Source organism: Pipistrellus kuhlii, unplaced genomic scaffold, assembly GCF_014108245.1.
Source record: "Pipistrellus kuhlii isolate mPipKuh1 unplaced genomic scaffold, mPipKuh1.p scaffold_m20_p_7, whole genome shotgun sequence".
In the NCBI taxonomy this organism is placed as follows: Eukaryota; Metazoa; Chordata; class Mammalia; order Chiroptera; family Vespertilionidae; genus Pipistrellus; species Pipistrellus kuhlii.
In genome coordinates, this window is record NW_023425573.1 from 19027062 (window position 1) to 19044564 (window position 17503).

The following is a 17503-nucleotide window of genomic DNA, read 5'->3' on the forward strand; positions in this document are numbered from 1 at the left end:
TTAATGTTTGCCAAGCAGGACAAAAGCATTCCTGAGATAGCTCTCCAAACAATAACAAGAGATTTGTTTATCTTAACTAAAGTCTTCCACGTAGTAGAGACAGTTTTCCTGAGATGTTTTCTTTTGTCACAGGGAAGTGAACAAGTAATCGGTTTAATTATTTTTTAAAAAGCCTACCTATTACCTAAGCTCTGCTCAGGCAATGTTGTGGAGGAAAAGGAATCTCAGGTATTAGGAGATATGTGTTAGCTTTGGCATAGCAATGGATATGCAGCTGATATTTCTTTTGACTTCTTGTTAAATTCTGTCATCCAGCAGCACAAAGGCAATATATAATTTTGTTCCTAAAATCATGAACTAAGAGGTTAAAATGAAAAATTTTATCATTCACATTCTCATCCTGCTCTTACACAGCATGAGAAACATGCTCAACACAGCTAGAAGAGAACACTGAATAGGCTCTTGAAGGAAGCCAAATAATGGCAGATGCTAGAGCTATTATTGACTTTAATAAAGTGAGGGCAGGATTTTGGTTACCATCTAATTAAAAAAGAAAACACCTGCAAAATTGGTAAAGCAATTGTACTCAGAAAGTTAAAAATGCTTTATCCCCTTCTCCCCGCCCCAAATGTCTTTTTTAATAGAGTTTCATATTTCCTGGGGTTCCATCCAGGGAAATTAATTCAACTTGAATCCATACCCTTAAGCTATTCAAGAGGCCATTATTTAAAAGTTTGCTTTATTAGAGCTACTATAAACAGGACAATATATTGTACTGGCAATTGCACTGATTCACTGTCATTTACTCTGAAAACTTAGTGTATCACATTTATCACATTTAAACCTGTGACATGTAGGATACTTGGGTTACCTCTGCCTTCCTTAAATATTTGGCAAAGGTTTTATCTATGTAAATGTATCATTCTAGAAGGCTCCCCTAATTTCTCTCTCTCTAACTACTGGGACAAAATAAAAGATCTCCAGTATTCACAAAGATGCATTATTTCCTAAATGAATGCTCTTGGAATTCAAAAGAAGATATGTATAAAGAATCAAAACTAGAACCAAAGAAACTGAACAATACAAGAAAAAACAATAACCAACCAGACAACAACAACAAAAAAGTCCAATGCTCAGGATTGCAGAAGCAAAATGTAAGCATTAAATGCCTGGCAACTGTCTGCTTCATGTTGATTTTAACAGTGTCAGCCCTAATGGCCAATAACTTTTATGATTCTGTGCTTATTCCATTAGTATCTTATATTCTGATGGCCCAGCTAAGATAGCACAGCCATTAACTGTATACTGATAACTCTTAACTGCCCTCTAATCCTGGCTTATCTGCCAGTAGTAAAATGAAGGCCATTAGATACTGGAAAACCGTGCATAGTGTAAATGCTTTATAAATCCTGTATATACACTCTCAGAGCTGGTAGCCAAACAACTAGAAACATTGCTCTGTGCTGTTTAAAATAAGGTTATTTTTAATAATAAAAAAGAACCAAATAGAAAACCTAAAAAAATAAAGCAGAACGGAAGGAGGGAGGAGAGAGAAGAAAAATAAAGTGTTAAAAAAAATACAATAAGTAAAAGCTACTTTGTGGCTTTGTAGAGTGCACATATAGAGGCTGTTTCAAAATCCCTGTCTAGGAAACATGGTACAAAACTGGATGCATGGCTCTGAAGAGGCTCTGAAGGATGATGAGCCTATTGTAATCACAAAGGGCTTAAGCATCAAAGCAAGAAGAGTGGAACAGTTTCATCAGAGTGAAGACCCAGAGGTTGCAAATCCTCCTTACCCTCGTGGTATAAGCTGCTTCCGGATCATCCTCAAGTACTCGGGACATGCCAAAATCGGACACTTTGCAGACCAAGTTGCTGTTTACCAGAATGTTCCGTGCAGCCAGATCTCGATGCACATAGCTCATATCCGATAAGTACTTCATCCCAGACCCAATGCCACGAAGCATGCCCACCAGCTGAATGACTGTGAATCTGCCGTCATTCTTCTGCGTATAAAGGAATTGGGAACAGTCTCATTAGCTTTAGGCCAAATTAATGTTTATCGAGCATTTCTATTATTTGAATCTTTTTTAATGGTTGTATCATGGTATGCAATCAAATTTAAGATTATTTCTGGGCCTTTTTTTTTTTTTACCAAAGTCACTAATTCACTAGGTAAATTGGGTATATCCAAGAAGTTGCGTTTGCTTCCTGTGACAGATGGAAATTATCCAACTGTAAGGAATCTAAGACTCAAACAGTACCACAATATAAGAACAAATCAAATATATGGATTATCTAATAGTCTATAAAAATTGCATCATTCTCTATTTCTCTCTTCCTTCCTTGTCCCATTAAGAAATGCTACCAAATGCAATGGATGCAAGGAATCAGTAAATTTTCTGAATACCAACATTCTTGGGTTTAATATAAAGCAGTCACATACCCTGAGGAATGCATCCAAAGAGCCATTCTCCATGTACTCTGTTATGATCATCACTGGTTTACCTAGAGTTTTGAGAAAGAAAAACACAAACCCTTGATGAGCACTGCAGTTAATGAGATAAAAATGGGCTGTGCACAGTTTTACTGCCAAGACACCTGTCTTGTGTGATCTAATTTAATTAAAACAAGCCAAGCTTATGCCTCAGCTGTGGAGAGCTGGGAATGAAATATTAAAAAGACAAGAAGGTTTAGGTTCCATCTGGAAGATTAACCCTTTGCGTGGCTTGTTGACAAGGTCTTTAGTTAAAGTGGCCTCTGGTGCCCAGGGAGCACATGAATGGATAATTGCTCTCTCAAGCCAAAGGGGAAGAAGATAAATGAGCAGGCCTGTTAAAAGGCGGAAAACAAAAAAATCTTTAGGATAATTAATTAATTTTGTCCCCAGAAGAACCACTTGTGTGATGCTAAAGGAATCAATAGATAGATAAACTTTTGTTGTTGTTGTTTTTTTTACTTATTTGGAGAAACCCAAGTTTCAGAAAGCAGTAGCTATGTTGATGACTTCATTGCTCAGACACATCTTAAGATCAAGCATGAACAATATTAACTTCTTTCTTTGTCTTGCTCAGATTAGGGGTTGTATCTTTTTTTTCCTCTTTCCCTTTCTATAAATAAGTTTATTCTTTGTTTCTTTAAGCCGCCAACCTCAGCAACAACAAAATCACAGAAAAAGTTCATTAAACTATTTCATCGTAGAATGAATTCACACTCTTCCAGGCCACCTTTTCACCCTTGCTCCTCCCTGGTCCGACCGCTGGCACCATCTTCAGCAATCTTAATTCAGTACTAGGACATTCTTGTTCCCCACTCCCTCTTCTCTTTCTCTCTTTTTTTGGCAAAGAAATCAAAACCATTTTAAGGTTTGGGGAAGTAGGGAAATGCCATTTTTATTTCACTTTAGTTTTCTTTCTGAGGACCTTAGGAAATCAGAACCATTCTTTAGTTTCTTAATCGCTGGCAATGGACTCAAGGCCTGAAATTCCTTTTTTCTAAAGGGGATTTGTGGGAGTGGGGAAGAGGGGGGCATAAATCCTCAATATTTTACTAAGGGAAGGTTTAGAGCAAAGAGAACATAAAAAATTCCCCGAGAGGAAAATAAAATGTTAGTTTGATAATAAATCAAAAGTATTCACACTTTCATTGATGTAATTGTGGACTGTTTGGACTTAGGGAAAATGGGCTGGGATGTGTCACTTGCTGAAAAGCACCCAAAATTGTTCTATACAAATACATTTCCCACCCAGAACCCCTATCAGAATAGACTGTTCTGGTGAGGGGAAAAGGACAGATCTTTGTTTCACAGATAATGATTTTGAAGAACAGACATTTTCAATTTCAACGAAGTACAGTTTATCAATTTGTTTTTTGATTGTGTTTTTGGTGTCTTAAGAAATCTTTCCAAAGCAAAAATTTTGGATTAGAAACTAATACCCTGGAGATTTTACTTTCAAGTGATGAAGGAAAGCTGGCAGAAAAAGCAGGAATGGTGGTGAAGACTGAAGGATGGGCCAAACCACTTCCAGTCTCTCTCCTTGATTGGAGAGGGTGAGGGTGGTCCCTGTCCACCTCTCCACTCGCCATCAATTTAAACAGGAAGCGCTTAGTTCTTAGCTTCATTTACCTTCTGCATCTGTGACCACAATCTTCCAGACAGACACAAATGCATCTAAATGAGTTTTAATTAACCTGCCTCAATCAAACGATACTTTGTCAGCTTGTGAGAAAGGGTGACCCTCCTGGTGGAGGGTTAACACCTACTTCCATTTCACCAGACCCTTGGAGGTGCGGAGAAGAGAGTGGAGGATCCAAAAGACAGGGGAGTAGCGGAGAGAATTTATAGTCTCCTTGTCAATTTTAAAAAGTTACTCAAGTAACTGCTGGTAATGAATTCACACTCTTCCAGGCCACCTTTTCACCCTCACACCTCCCTGGTCCGACTGTTGGCACCATCTTCACAATTTTTCTACATTCCTCTTTCTGCTTATTAACAGTATCCATTTGTCAGAATCTTTATGAGCTCTACAAGAGAAATAAAGATGAATATCTACAGAAGCAAAGGGGCTTATAAAATCGGCCAAGGCTGGGCTCATGGGTGGGGGCGGGTCCTTCTCCGGAACGGAACAGAGGGGGATGTGGGTGGCTAGAGGAGAGGGGGAAAGGGGTGGGGGGACAGCGCCTCTGGTGGAAATTTTAAATCATTTTAATTCAGTGACAACTGCATTATGCAAATGCACCCAGTCGTTTATAACAGTTACAGCTGTAATAGCTGTGGGTTTTAGAGGCACGGTGGGACTTTCACACAAAGATCCCCTGTTTCTTCTCTCTTCTACAGAGGTGCTGTGAAAATCACTGTCTGCTGCAGGAAAAACACCCCACGCTGAACAGAGCCTCCTTTTGAGAAACTGGACCTGCAGAAGTATTTAGACGGAATGTTATCTTTTAATTAAAGTAGTGAAGGACTCTGGGCAGCCCCTAAGGCAACAGGCAACCAAAAAATATCCTGTCTGTAAAACTAATCTTAAAAAGCAAATAGAGCTATTCTATGCTAATTATAGCCTTCACCTTAGTTGGAAAAACTGTATATCCTTCTCTCTAAAGTTTTTTTTTTTTTTTTTAAGAATTCTGAAGATAGGGAAAGATGTATTTCTTAAGACATAATAACACCAGCTAACGCTTAGAGTTTGTTTTATTTTTTATGTGTCAAACATTATGATAACCACCCTAAATAATTCATCCAAAATAACCTTGTGAGACTAGTTCTATGTTATCTCTATTTTACAGGTGAGGAAACTGAAATATTGAGCAACGAGTCAAGTCCACCTGCTTAGCCAACATGTAAATCTTAGGTGCCTAGGCCAAACATAGATTTTGGAAGTGTGGTCCCAGGAACTGTATGCACCTTTGGCTTACCTTACAGTTTGCAATTTTAACTCATGACACATTTGACACATGAAACTGATTTGACACATTTTTTAGGATTCTGATGCATGTTTAAGTGTGTATACTTTCCCACTTTTTAGTAACCTCTCTTTTCTCTTCTTAAAGATTTTATGCCTTGTGTCACACCTCCCCCTCAGCCTCAGGTCTAATGTCCAAAGTTTAATATTTAATCAACCCTTCCTCTCTCCCTTCACCTGTTGGAGCAGCCACTCCATACATGATGTCTGAGGATGCATCTCACAGGCACCTCGAATCCAGTAAGAGGCACCCTGGGCTTCCTGGAGACATAGCCCAGGCTTACAGGCTCCTTGACTTGTAGGAACTGTAGGAGGTACTATGGCTCCTGGAACAGAGCCACCTTCAGTAATAACCACTTGGGTTGCGCTGTCCATGTGGCATTTTATAAATTGGTCTAAACCAGCTTCACCAAGGCATTCAGGGTTTGCTTTGTAAAATACATCTGTGGAGCTGTGTTGTGTTTTAAATGAAGCGTGGTTCGCAGGCTCAGGGAATGCTAATGGACTAAAAAAAGGAAAGTTCAACCAGGTGTTACTGGAACTGGGTGCTGAACTGCGGCAGCCATAAATCAGGCAGAGCAGACAAGCAAATCCCCCAGCCTAATAAAGATTCCCAAGATCCACTCCCCGCATCTGGAACCTGAAGCCTCAAGCACAAGGCGTGGCGAGGTTTTTGTTGTGTTTTATATGAAAAGTACTTACAATTCATTGTGCTTACCATCTGCTGGTGCCTACCTTGTGACAGTCAGTTGGGTCTAGCAAAGACCTGAAAGATGGCAAGGCATACCAAAAATCTGCAATACTAATTCCCCTAAAATCTCACACAAGCTGCCTTGGAACCCGTGGTATCAGCCTAAACCATAGACCCATTTAGAGCTGACTACAAGATTAATGACTTGTCCTGCACTGATTTCCTCCTATTAGCAATCAGTGGGGCTGCTCCATCTGTCATTTCCCTGGAAAGAAATGTGTGTTTAATTTGCCAGGAATCTCTAAACTTGGCTTTGTAAAGGGAGTGACCCGCATACATTTGGTGACGACGCCTTCCATGTGAATTATATTCGGGTGGTCAAACTGTCCCATGATGCTGGCCTCGCTCAGGAAGTCTCTCCTCTGTTTGTCTGTGTAGCCGGCTTTCAGCGTCTTAATGGCCACACAGATCTCTCTCTTGCCAGGCACTTTGAGACGGCCGCTGCAGACTTCACCAAATTCACCTTTGGGAGAGAAAGAGAATTGACTGTGGACCAGAAACACATTCGAAATGAAAGAGTAATGGCAAACATTTGTTGAGTGCTTATTACCTGCCAGGCACAGTGTTCGTGTTTTATATAAAGCCAGGAAATGTCATGTTCACAGATATTTACACATAGACATGGACTCACAATACAACCGTGTGTATTTATATAATCACATGTGGATATTTAATATCCACAAAGAAAATAGGTTTATTAGACAGACACTTACCAACTCCTATGACTTTTTCTATCTTAATGCAGGACGCATCAATTTCTTTGGCAAATTCTCGAACTGCTTGGTTGGGATCCTCGTATGTAAAAGGATCCACATATGTTCTAACACCTAAGGAATAGACACATGATAGAGTGACCAAACACTTCTCAGAAGCCAATAATAAACTTAAGTCTACAAATACTTAGCCCAGGCAATGTTTTCTTAGCAAGATAAAAAAGACTTGGTGTAGACATATGACAATGTTTAAATTCTTGCTCTGGTTGTCATTAGTGGGTAAACAAAGAAATCATTAACTACTTAAGAGGCTGCAGCTCTCCTGACTTCCTGACATATCTTCACACTTCAAGGACACATTTTTAAAAAACAACTCATCCCAGGGAGAAAATGAGAATCTCTATAAGGAAATTTGGAACGTGTTAGCTGAATATTGTTTTCTCATCAGTTGTCCGTATCCTGCCCACCATCTCCAGCTATTCTAAAGGAGTAAGACAATAAGAACTTTCTATTTCAACTGGCCTGGTCTTCATGGCATCACCCCTTTGCCCAGTATCTGGACCAATTAAAGATGTGACCAACAATTAACAAAGCAAGATTAAACCTAGGTTAAAATGGACAAGAGGGATAATTTCAGGAAAATTGACTTGAGAATATAGCCTCTATATTGGAGCTCCACTTCTTTTCTGTTTTGGGGAAAACTAAAGACATTGAAGTTCACCTGGAAGTTTTAGCTGAAGAAATGTAGCCTGTGAATGGTTTGAATACCAGAAAGTGTAATTTAGCCTTATCCCACAGCCACTTGCAAAAAAATTCAGAATGTGACCTCTGGAACCACAGGGGGATGCACTATAATTCCTGGGAACTTTCTGCTGGCATTCACACCTCTCCTTCCTCTGCCTGGGCTCCCTGGGGCTTTGGGGCACTGAGAGGGTGTAAGACAATGAATGTCCCAATCCCTTTGATTTTTTAGGCCTGTCAGTCTTGTCCTTATCACAGAAAAACTACATTTTTTGTTTTTAAAAATATATACATCGTGCAAATTAAAAAGTGTTTTAGAAAGAAAACAATTTGAATAACAAAAAGTTGTCAAGCCCCACGCCTTTAGAACTTTAGATACTCTACTCAAGAAAATCTTTGTCAGGATTATTCTTCCTACTGCTAGTCTCTCTCTCTTCCTTTTACCTCCTGGTGCTGTCTAATAGGGGACCTATTAGCCACATGTTGCTATCTAAATGTAAATTAGTTAAAATGCAATAAAATTTACAATTTACTTCCTCTTTCACACCAGCTAATTTTCAAGTATCCAATAGTACATGTGGCTGTTGGATGGTCTGAATTCTACATATTTGTGGGGTGAGGGGGAAGGAGGCATAGCAATTACAGTTCAATTCCTTATTCCTTCTCCAAGATTGTTACCTGCCATCCAACTATAAAAATGAGCCAGCTAGACCAATACTTTTTAAGAGTGGAGGATAAAAGAAGGGGGGGAAAGGGGAGGAAAAAAAAAAGACTCTAAAGGAATTTCCCCAACCCCCATCTTTAATCTCACTTTCAAGAATCCCCATTCACCTGTTTCAGTTTGATACCGCCAAGTATATTATTTAGATAATTATACAAAAGAAATATAATATGAATAGCCATGTGACTATTATTCAGACATTTCTAAACTGAAAACAGAAGACGTGGTCTAAAACTAAAATTATTTCGAATCCAATGTTTTGTACCTTGATTCAAATGTTTCTCCTCATCTGCTTCTTGCTTGGCTTTACTGTATTTACTCCGTCTATTAAAAAATGTTAAAATAGAAAACAAATTTCAAAAACTGAAAGTACATAAGTTTTTGATACCATAATATGTCAGGCAAACAATAAATACACACATTTCACAGATGAGAAAGCTGAGGTTTATGGTAGTGAACTAACAAGGCGAATAACCTGTCATCTTGTTAGTGAATCATGGTTTCTAGCACAAGCAGTCAGAATGCAGAGCCTCTGCTCTTAACCACTGTATTTTTTTTAATATATTTTATTGATTTTTTACAGAGAGGAATAGAGAGTTAGAAACATCGATGAGAGAGAATCATCAATCAGCTGCCTCTTGCACACCTACTGGGGATGTGCCTGCAACCAAGGTACATGTCCTTGACCGGAATCGAACCTGGGACCTTTCAGTCTGCAGGCTGATGCTCTATCCACTGAGCCAAACCGATTTTGGCTCCTAACCACTATATTAAATTGAGGTGATAAAGCAAATATTTTATTAAAAATTACAACTTCAAATCCTGAAAGAAATGTATATTATTGAAGATAGATTATAAATTTATTGGTTAAGTTCCACATATGTATTCTAAATTAAAATAGTTTCCATGGAAGAATGTTGCATAAATCAAATAGCAATAATGCTCAGTATGTGATTGGTAACTCATTATCATATTATATGATATTCTTAAAGTAATAGACTTGTGGTTATTGGTTTCAGCTGCTGCATATAAAATCTTCAATTATTATTGGAACTTTCAAGAGTAAATATTTTCTTTGTACTAGATTACATTCCTCAAGAGCTTGTAGAAAACTTGCAAAAGTGAAAATGAGAAGTTTTCATTTGTAGTCTAATTCTCTTTCCAAAAAATGGTGTATGGCCTTGCAGTTGGCATTCACTATTTTTCCAAATATCCTCTAGGAGAGAGATCTGGCTTTGTTATAAAGTTCTGGGGTTCAGAAATCTTTGTTATACATAAAACTTAAGCCAGTAATCTTAATATTTGTGCACCCAGTGGGATCCCTCAGCCTGGCCCGTGGGGATCGGGCTGAAACCAACTCTCTGACATCCCCTGAGGGATACTGGATTGTGAGATGGCACAGGCCAAGCTGAAGGATCCTATTGGTGCACAATCAGGGCTGGGGAGGAACTGTGGGAGGGCTCCAGGGTATGTCTGACCCCTCTCACCCAGTTATGATTGGCTGGACCCCAGCAACAAGCTAACCTACCGGTCAAAGCATCTGCCCACTAGTGGTGAGTGCTTGTCATAGCAACTGGTCAAATGAACAGTTGAATACTTAGCATATTAGGCTTTTATTATATAGGATGTATGTGCGTATATATATATGTGTGTATAAATATCACATGAAGAAACTGAAAAATTAACTCAGTTGCTATTATAGCTCTTTAAAATTTGAGATGAGGCCAAGTTAATGCATACAATGTGTACATTTATGTTTCTGTCAAAAATGTCAAGTTGACATTGGAGTTTATAATCATCTTGTGTTTTCTCAGAGCTTTAAAGAGATGAGTCAAGACTGTTACCTATGAGGAAACTGAAGCTCTGAGGTGACAAAGGTTCCCTGAAGGTCCTGTTGGAATCTGGTAACCAATTCCTGACTGTGAACAAGTAGAGAAGGCAGATGATTATGTAAAGGGAGAACCTACCAGGCCAGGCAAGGGCAGAGGCAACCCTGTCATGGTCACATGTTCCAGGCCTCTCACCCACATTCCTCTCCTCATTGTCAGCAATGCAGGGGCCAGCTCCACAGTCAGCCCCTCAGAGCCAACAGATGTCCCTCAGTGTGTGTAATTCCCTTGCAAATAATAACATCTTGAACTGTTGCACTGTATTTAACTTTTCAAAGTGCTCTCATTACTCCTCCCTTAACTGTTTGCAAAGCAGGAAGCAGTTTAGTAAACAGAGACCCAGTTTTGAGTTAAAACTCAAATAATAGCTTGCCTTTTTAGTTTGTAGTTCACTTTTGGAACAACCTTCCCTTCTACTATTTAGTTTCATCTTCACCATAATTCAATGAAAGCAATCAGGCAGACAGACACACACTCAGGCCCACTGAACAGATGAGGGGATAGGGGCAGCCAGAAAGAGATTCACCCATGACCCTCTCAGCAAGTACTGGAATGTGTCTGCCCTAATCCGGCTCACACTCCACATACTTCTCATAGTGCAGATGAAGTTATACGATGACATGAGAGTTAAATATAAGTAATTTTACATTTTATATCAGTAAGTCCACTTAAATTGTATTCCACTCTGCTCTCAAAATCCACTTCCTCCTCAAGGAAACTAAACATGTTTAAGAATGCTGCAACCAAACATTAGGAAGAAAGATGTAGTCCCTTCCAAACCTCTCCCCACCCTTCCCCTTTTAAAGGAAACAGGAGTGTTAAGTCAGGGACCATGAAAACATTTCATGTCAGGGAAACTCCTCGTGGCTATGTCCCAAGGAAGTGACAGGATCCTGCCAGCCTCAGAGATTGTATCTTATCAGAGCTCCTAAAAGCATTATCTAAAATTACAAGTATATCTTTTAAACCACTTTAGATCTCCAATACTGATTGGAACGTTTCTCCTTTAAAAAGAGGCAGGGGAGGGGAAATGCATGGAGCAGGAGAGCTTTGGTACCAGCTGAGTTCATATAGAAACAAGGAGCCTCCAGCTGTCCAGGGGTGGGGTTATCTGTTTCATATCTAGCACATTCATTAAATACGTGCAAAGCCGGAGGAAATGCAAAATGGCAGGGATCATTAATTATAAGGCTGACATGTCCATCCTTTTCCTCAGACTCCTACACCTGGAGGGGGGATTAAATTAGAGGCAAAACTTCTTTACTTCGCTGTGTGACTCGGAGGAGAGGACCCTACAAAAGTACAGGGAATGCTGGAAAAGAAACACTGGCATAACTGTTCAAAGGCTAATTATAGCCTGTTAGCTTTTTAATAATACCTTGGAAACTCAAATGCCTCGGTCCTGCTCTCCCTTTGTCACCTGATGACCTTCCTCCTTGTCCCAGGGGAGGACAATGCAGCCTTTATTGTCCCAAGAAAGCAAACCCACTGAAGTGTATTATTGGGTCAGCCGGCCTGGAGGAAACCACAGGCCGGCTGACCCAAGATATGCTAACTCCATACTGATCTCCGAGGCAGATCACCTGAATGGCAGAAGGAAACCTTTGTTGGAAATTTCTAATTATTCAGATATGGGCAAGCTGATTAAAAAGGGGCAAGGAGGGGAATGGTTGGTTAGCGAATGCTCCAGAAGGAAACATGGAAACTTTCAGCCCCAGGAGTCACAGAAAAGCGTCCCCTCTGCAGGTGAAACTTTTTTGAAAGCCAAGGAGCTAAGCCCTCCTTCTGTCAAAGGGATGCACAATAAGGGTATTAACGGATTTTGTTGAGGATCAGCAGGAGTTCCCTCACTGCCCTCCTACCAAAGCGTTGTTCCTGGCACCTTGACTATCCTCAGTAAAGCAAACCAAACAGTGGAGGGGAGAAAGCAGGGGCCCTGCTGAAACCCAGCTTTTATTAAAATACTCACTTTCCTGACCAAGTGGATGGATTTGATTGATGTGGTTTACTGTTCCAAAACTAATTAGTAAAAGGTAAGTAATTTATTCAGCTAAAGTGCAGATTGAAGATAAGACAAGGCTATAACTAGCCGGGTCCAGGAGAACTCTTTCTAGCATTCAGTGGCATCACTGATGATGATTCAGAGAAGCCATCCTTCTTTATCCCCTTCCTTAAGTTGTCATTGCTCTTGAACCAAATGATGGCTAAATGTTCTTCACAAGCAACATTTTGAAACGGTTGGAAGTGAACCGTACAATTGCAGGAAGGTTGTTTTGAAATGTTCCTGCAGTACCATCTGCCCCCTAATTGTATGAATTTACATGGCTTCATCAGAGCCCATTTAGGCTACCATTTAAGTGTATTTGTTCCTACGTGATCATAATATTCCAATGAGGACACCAGGGAAAGGCAGATACAGACTGAATGGTAACTGGTTTAGCACTACTTGAACAGTTGGCTTCAAAGTGGAAAATCTTAACCTTCCTAAGAAGACGAAACCTACTTGCAACGTCTGACTTTACAGTATGCATTAGATTTGACATTAATTCACAGATTACAACTATTACCAACATCACTGTCAGACTCTTACAATTTTGGTATGATAGAACTGTGGATGTTAGCTTTTGATGTAGGTCAAATTTCCAGTTAAGAAGACATTAAAATAATCTATCTACGCCAGTGTTGGAAATCAGGAGAGATGGATTCCTTTCTGGATCAAGCAACTAACCAGCTGTGTGACCTTGGTTCAGTTAATTGCTTAACTGCCTCTCTAGTCCTCAAGTTCATGATATACGAGATGGCAGTGGTAGAATTCCTCAGTTTCCTAAACAAGAAACACTGGTGTAACTCCCCCATATATTTTGTCATAAACACTTCATTTTTCCCCCCTTAAAGTCAATTCACTTCTTATAATTCTAATATAAATGGAAACCCAGAGTCACTTGCAATCATCAGGTCAGTATCAAAGCAGTTATGCTCGATTATCAGCTAGTACTTATCTCTAATCTTAGAAAAAGTCATCCTGTGTTCTGGTCCTTTCTTAAAAGGGATTTCTATACTCAAACAATAAAGTACTATTTGGGGAAGACACACTAGCCTAAAGCAACCCAAATTAATACTATTTGTGATGCTTCTGGAAGAAACCCAATTAAATCATTAATATAAAGGGGGGAGGGTGGAATGTCAGAAAAATTTAATACATTTCATCCTAAAGGTTCTGACCTCATCATTGCATTTTATAATGTCACTGTTAATAGTCTTTTCAAAAATCACTTCAAAAAGCAATAAAGTGGGTACACTGTAGAGTTTACAAATATGTACATATAGGCAAATGGGGAAATGAGGCTGTCTGCTAAGAGAATGTGCATTTGTGGTTTGCAGTCTAGGGATAGCATCCCATGGGGTGCACACAAACTGCTGCACTTTATAAACAACCCAGTTAGCAAGTACAATTGTCTTCTCCAAAAAGCTGACAGAATCCTTAAAATATCATTGGAGTGATGAGGATGATACTAATCAAAGACACCTATAAAAAAAAGATGTTAATTTGCTTAACATAAATGTGGGCGGTAAAAACATACAGTATATCATGGTCAACGTACTTTGTATAACATATCATTTTAAATATATAAAGTTTATAAACTTAGTAGCTGGACCCTATCACTATATTCCCTAAATGTTTATACATCCAAGTTAGCCAAAAGAAAAATGTGGATCTTTTCATTTAAAAAAAAAAAAAAATTGAGGCTTACTTTGGCTTGCCTAAAGCTCAGGCTTCCTAGCATAATCCCAATGTGATGAAATAAATGACACAATTACTAGTTAAAAAAAAAAAAATCGAGTAAAATACCAGCTGTGAGCCTGAGGCCATTTCCTCTGTGTTAAAGGACAAATTAGCACCAAACAGACTTTGTTTTTGAGGTAGTCAGACTTTCTCTTGCCCTGTGGGTCCCTGCCTATGTTAAAACCCTCAGATGCCATCATCAGTGTTGGATTCAGGTGGAGGGGCATTACTCTATAAGGGGTCCGTCTATAGCATCCATCCTGCCATCAATATCATGTGGCTCTAAGAAGCCAGAAGCAGCCCCATCACTTTCCAGGGGAGAGTGTCTCATGTTGCTTTCCTGGACTGCTGGCTGCAGTGTAAAGAGCAGTGTGACGAGATTACTTTGGGGGTACCATTTACCATCTTTCACTTGCACTCTCACTAAAAGCATGGGCCAGACTTTTATCCGCAAGACCTGTCTCCTCTCTCTTCACCTGTTCTCGTCCCACTTCAACATTTGCCGAGGAACATGACAAAGCACATGCCTGCGTGTGAAGAAGAATCAGCTGAGTGTGCATCCGCCCCAGCAAAACCTGGCGTTACCTGGCTCCCGGCAGCTTCCCCATGACAGCTTTATGGCCGCCACTAAAGCAGAATCAATAGGAGGGCAAGGGGTTGACATTTCATTTTCTAAAAAATGATCCATTGAGGACCAATCACCAAGCAGTGTTTATCAGCCTTGGGAAGTGCCTTTTTTTTTTTTTTTTTTTTCTTTCTTTTTTTTAATGGGGAAGAAGGGAAAGGAATCATCGCTGGGTAACTCGACAGGCTCAATTCTCTAAGGTGGAGACTCATAATTGGAAATCCGATGCATCCTGCTATCAATCCTGCCTTAAATAATAAAGTGATCAATAAAAGCCAAGAGGAAATTAAGTCATCAGGCTTGCGATGCTATTTTCTAGAGCTATGGCTTTTAATAAACTTGTCTTCCTGCATTACATTTCCCTTCCTTTTCATCCAAGCAGAAGAACATCCAAGAGAAACTTATAACGAGGTGACTTATGACTCTGGTTTGACTGCTGTATTCGGGGCAACTTATTATTATTTTTTTTAATGTAAATCTCAAAGAAATTTGACTACAACTAGAAAATGCTTCCAACCAACATCAGAGAGAAAGTGAGACACAAGAAGAGACCCACTTTCTGGAAACATGAGTTGTCTCAAATGCTTCTGAGAATCACAAGGTACTGGGTTTCAACCAAATATTTTTTAGAGATTAAGGCAATTAATAATGGTTTTCTATTTTTAGACTCTTAAACATCTACATTTTCTGATAACAAAAGTTGTTTAATATACTGTGAAATTTTCAAATGCAGAAATATGTAATAATGAAAGCAACACTGTAATTTTTATTCTTCCCCATCTGACACCCTGTTTCCCACTTTCAGAAGGATATATATTAATGCACACCATTCCTCAAGTGTTTATATGCCTGGCACATATATACATACACAAAATTAAATTGCAGTGGACAAGAAAGCAGTCCATCTTGATTTACTTTCAAAATCAATGCCAGGTAAGCAAAGCACACCGGAAATTCAAGTTCTGTTCCAGCTAGTTGAAGGTTCAGAAGGCCAAGATGTATCATCACATCATCAGGCATGTATACATGGGTATGTGCATTACAGCAACAAGGATGAGAGTCTGTGGTAGATTTAACTTCTTCAAAATGGAACAAGATACTCTGATCAAACTTATCTAGTTTAGACTTTTCACCAATAAAAACTAGCAGGATGACAAATGTAGGTTCCCACACACCATGAGGAGTTGTTCTATACTACGTTAAAATGACCAAAATTGATCTCTACATAATAGGCATTTTGAAGAGTGATATTAATAAATACATGTGACAACTGGGACCATATCCAGGCAAATTAAACTATATGGTCATCACTTTAATTATAATGTATCATCAAAACAAGGGAAAAGCACAGGTCACTTCCCAAAAGGCATATTTGGAAATAGCCAGAGGCATATTTGTGACATCAGGGAGATCAACAGAAGAGGCAGGGAGAGATAATGCCACAGTGGCTCCCGGCATGGCTCCTGGTGTCCCAGAGAAGCTCTGCCACTAGGCCAGTGTCATGACTCAGACAAGTACTACATCCTTCTGTGTATCATTTTCCTCTCCCATAACATAAAAGGTTTATGGATCATTTTGACATTCTTCGGTTGTGTATTTTTTTGTGGGTTTGTTTGTTTTCCCCAAAGCCTCACCTTGTGAAACGGTGGATGGTACAGGGATGAGATCAGAGAAGGGGCAGCTTTGCTCACAGGAGATAAAGAAGGCCCAGAGGTGGGCACAGGTTGAAAAAGAGCAGCTGTCCCCCCTACTACCCTTTTTCCTCCAGAGGCTCCCAGGCAGGGTTAATACATAGATGGAGGCAACAGCAGTAAGAAAAACTGGTCCAAAGGAACATGCCGCCAAACCATGTTTAGTTCTTTCTTTTCTAGATTGTTTTTAAAGTTTCAAGTTAGACTGTAAAGTTACAGAAACTAAGTAATCCACTGTTTTATACTTATTTCCAAAAATAATGCTATGCCTACAATGTGCTCAATGGATACTGTCTGGAAATGCTGAGGCACCTACTGTGTGCCAATATTATCTACTTTGTCTATCAAATGTCTCCGTCAATAACTCTTTGAAGCAGATATCATTACCCCTGTTTAATAAAAGGAAAACCAAGGCTCAAGCTGCATAAGTAATTTAGCTGACAAATGGCAGAGGACAAATTTTGGTCCCACATTTCATATGGCTTTCTCTTTTTCGCCTTTGGCAGTAAGTCCAAGTTTAAGAGACATATAAATGTAACACCTTACAGCTTAAGAGTATCCAAAAGTCTCCCGCCAGCTTGCTATGCAGCTTGGTTTCCTGGACTTAGTTGGGTCTTTCCAGGCTCTCAACTCTGAGAGCTCCCACCAGGGTACAGTAGGCAGCTCCAGGAGGGGTGTGGGGAGATCAAAGCAAAGAGAATGGGGCTTGAGATGCAAATGTTGTGTTTATAATGCTAATCAAAGCCTCAGCTTTGTGTGGAGGGGACAAAAAGCTCCCTCATAAAAACTGGGAAGGGAGGGTGGTTCAGGGAGTGGGTTAAGTGCTTACCTCCTGCTGATGACAAAAGCTGCGATGAGAATGACCACTAGCACCACACTGCCAGCTACAGAGACCAGAAGGACGGTGGAGTTGGCCCCATCTCCAATGATCCGAGAAGGCACTGGTAAAGACAGTCACACAAGGATCACCTTTGAGAAGGTTCTAAGAGGGCGCACTTCTGACTGGGTCACAAGTTTCAAATGTCTGAAGCCATTTAGAATGCTCACAGCCTCTTTGCCCTTCGTTAAGTATTCATGCAACAGCCTTTGCTAAGGCAGCCTTAATGACAAGGGCATTCTTTTC

At 39.8% G+C, this 17503-nt stretch overlaps 1 protein-coding gene across 1 annotated transcript in view; it reads right to left on the bottom strand.

The window, feature by feature from the left end:
• EPHA4 (EPH receptor A4) overlaps positions 1–17503 on the bottom strand; it is a 135038-nt gene that overhangs the window by 16665 nt on the left and 100870 nt on the right. Inside the window, 6 exon segments of the mRNA XM_045575716.1 lie at positions 1800–2009; positions 2450–2511; positions 6494–6679; positions 6930–7043; positions 8657–8715; positions 17210–17321. Coding sequence (XP_045431672.1) covers positions 1800–2009; positions 2450–2511; positions 6494–6679; positions 6930–7043; positions 8657–8715; positions 17210–17321 — 743 coding nt within the window.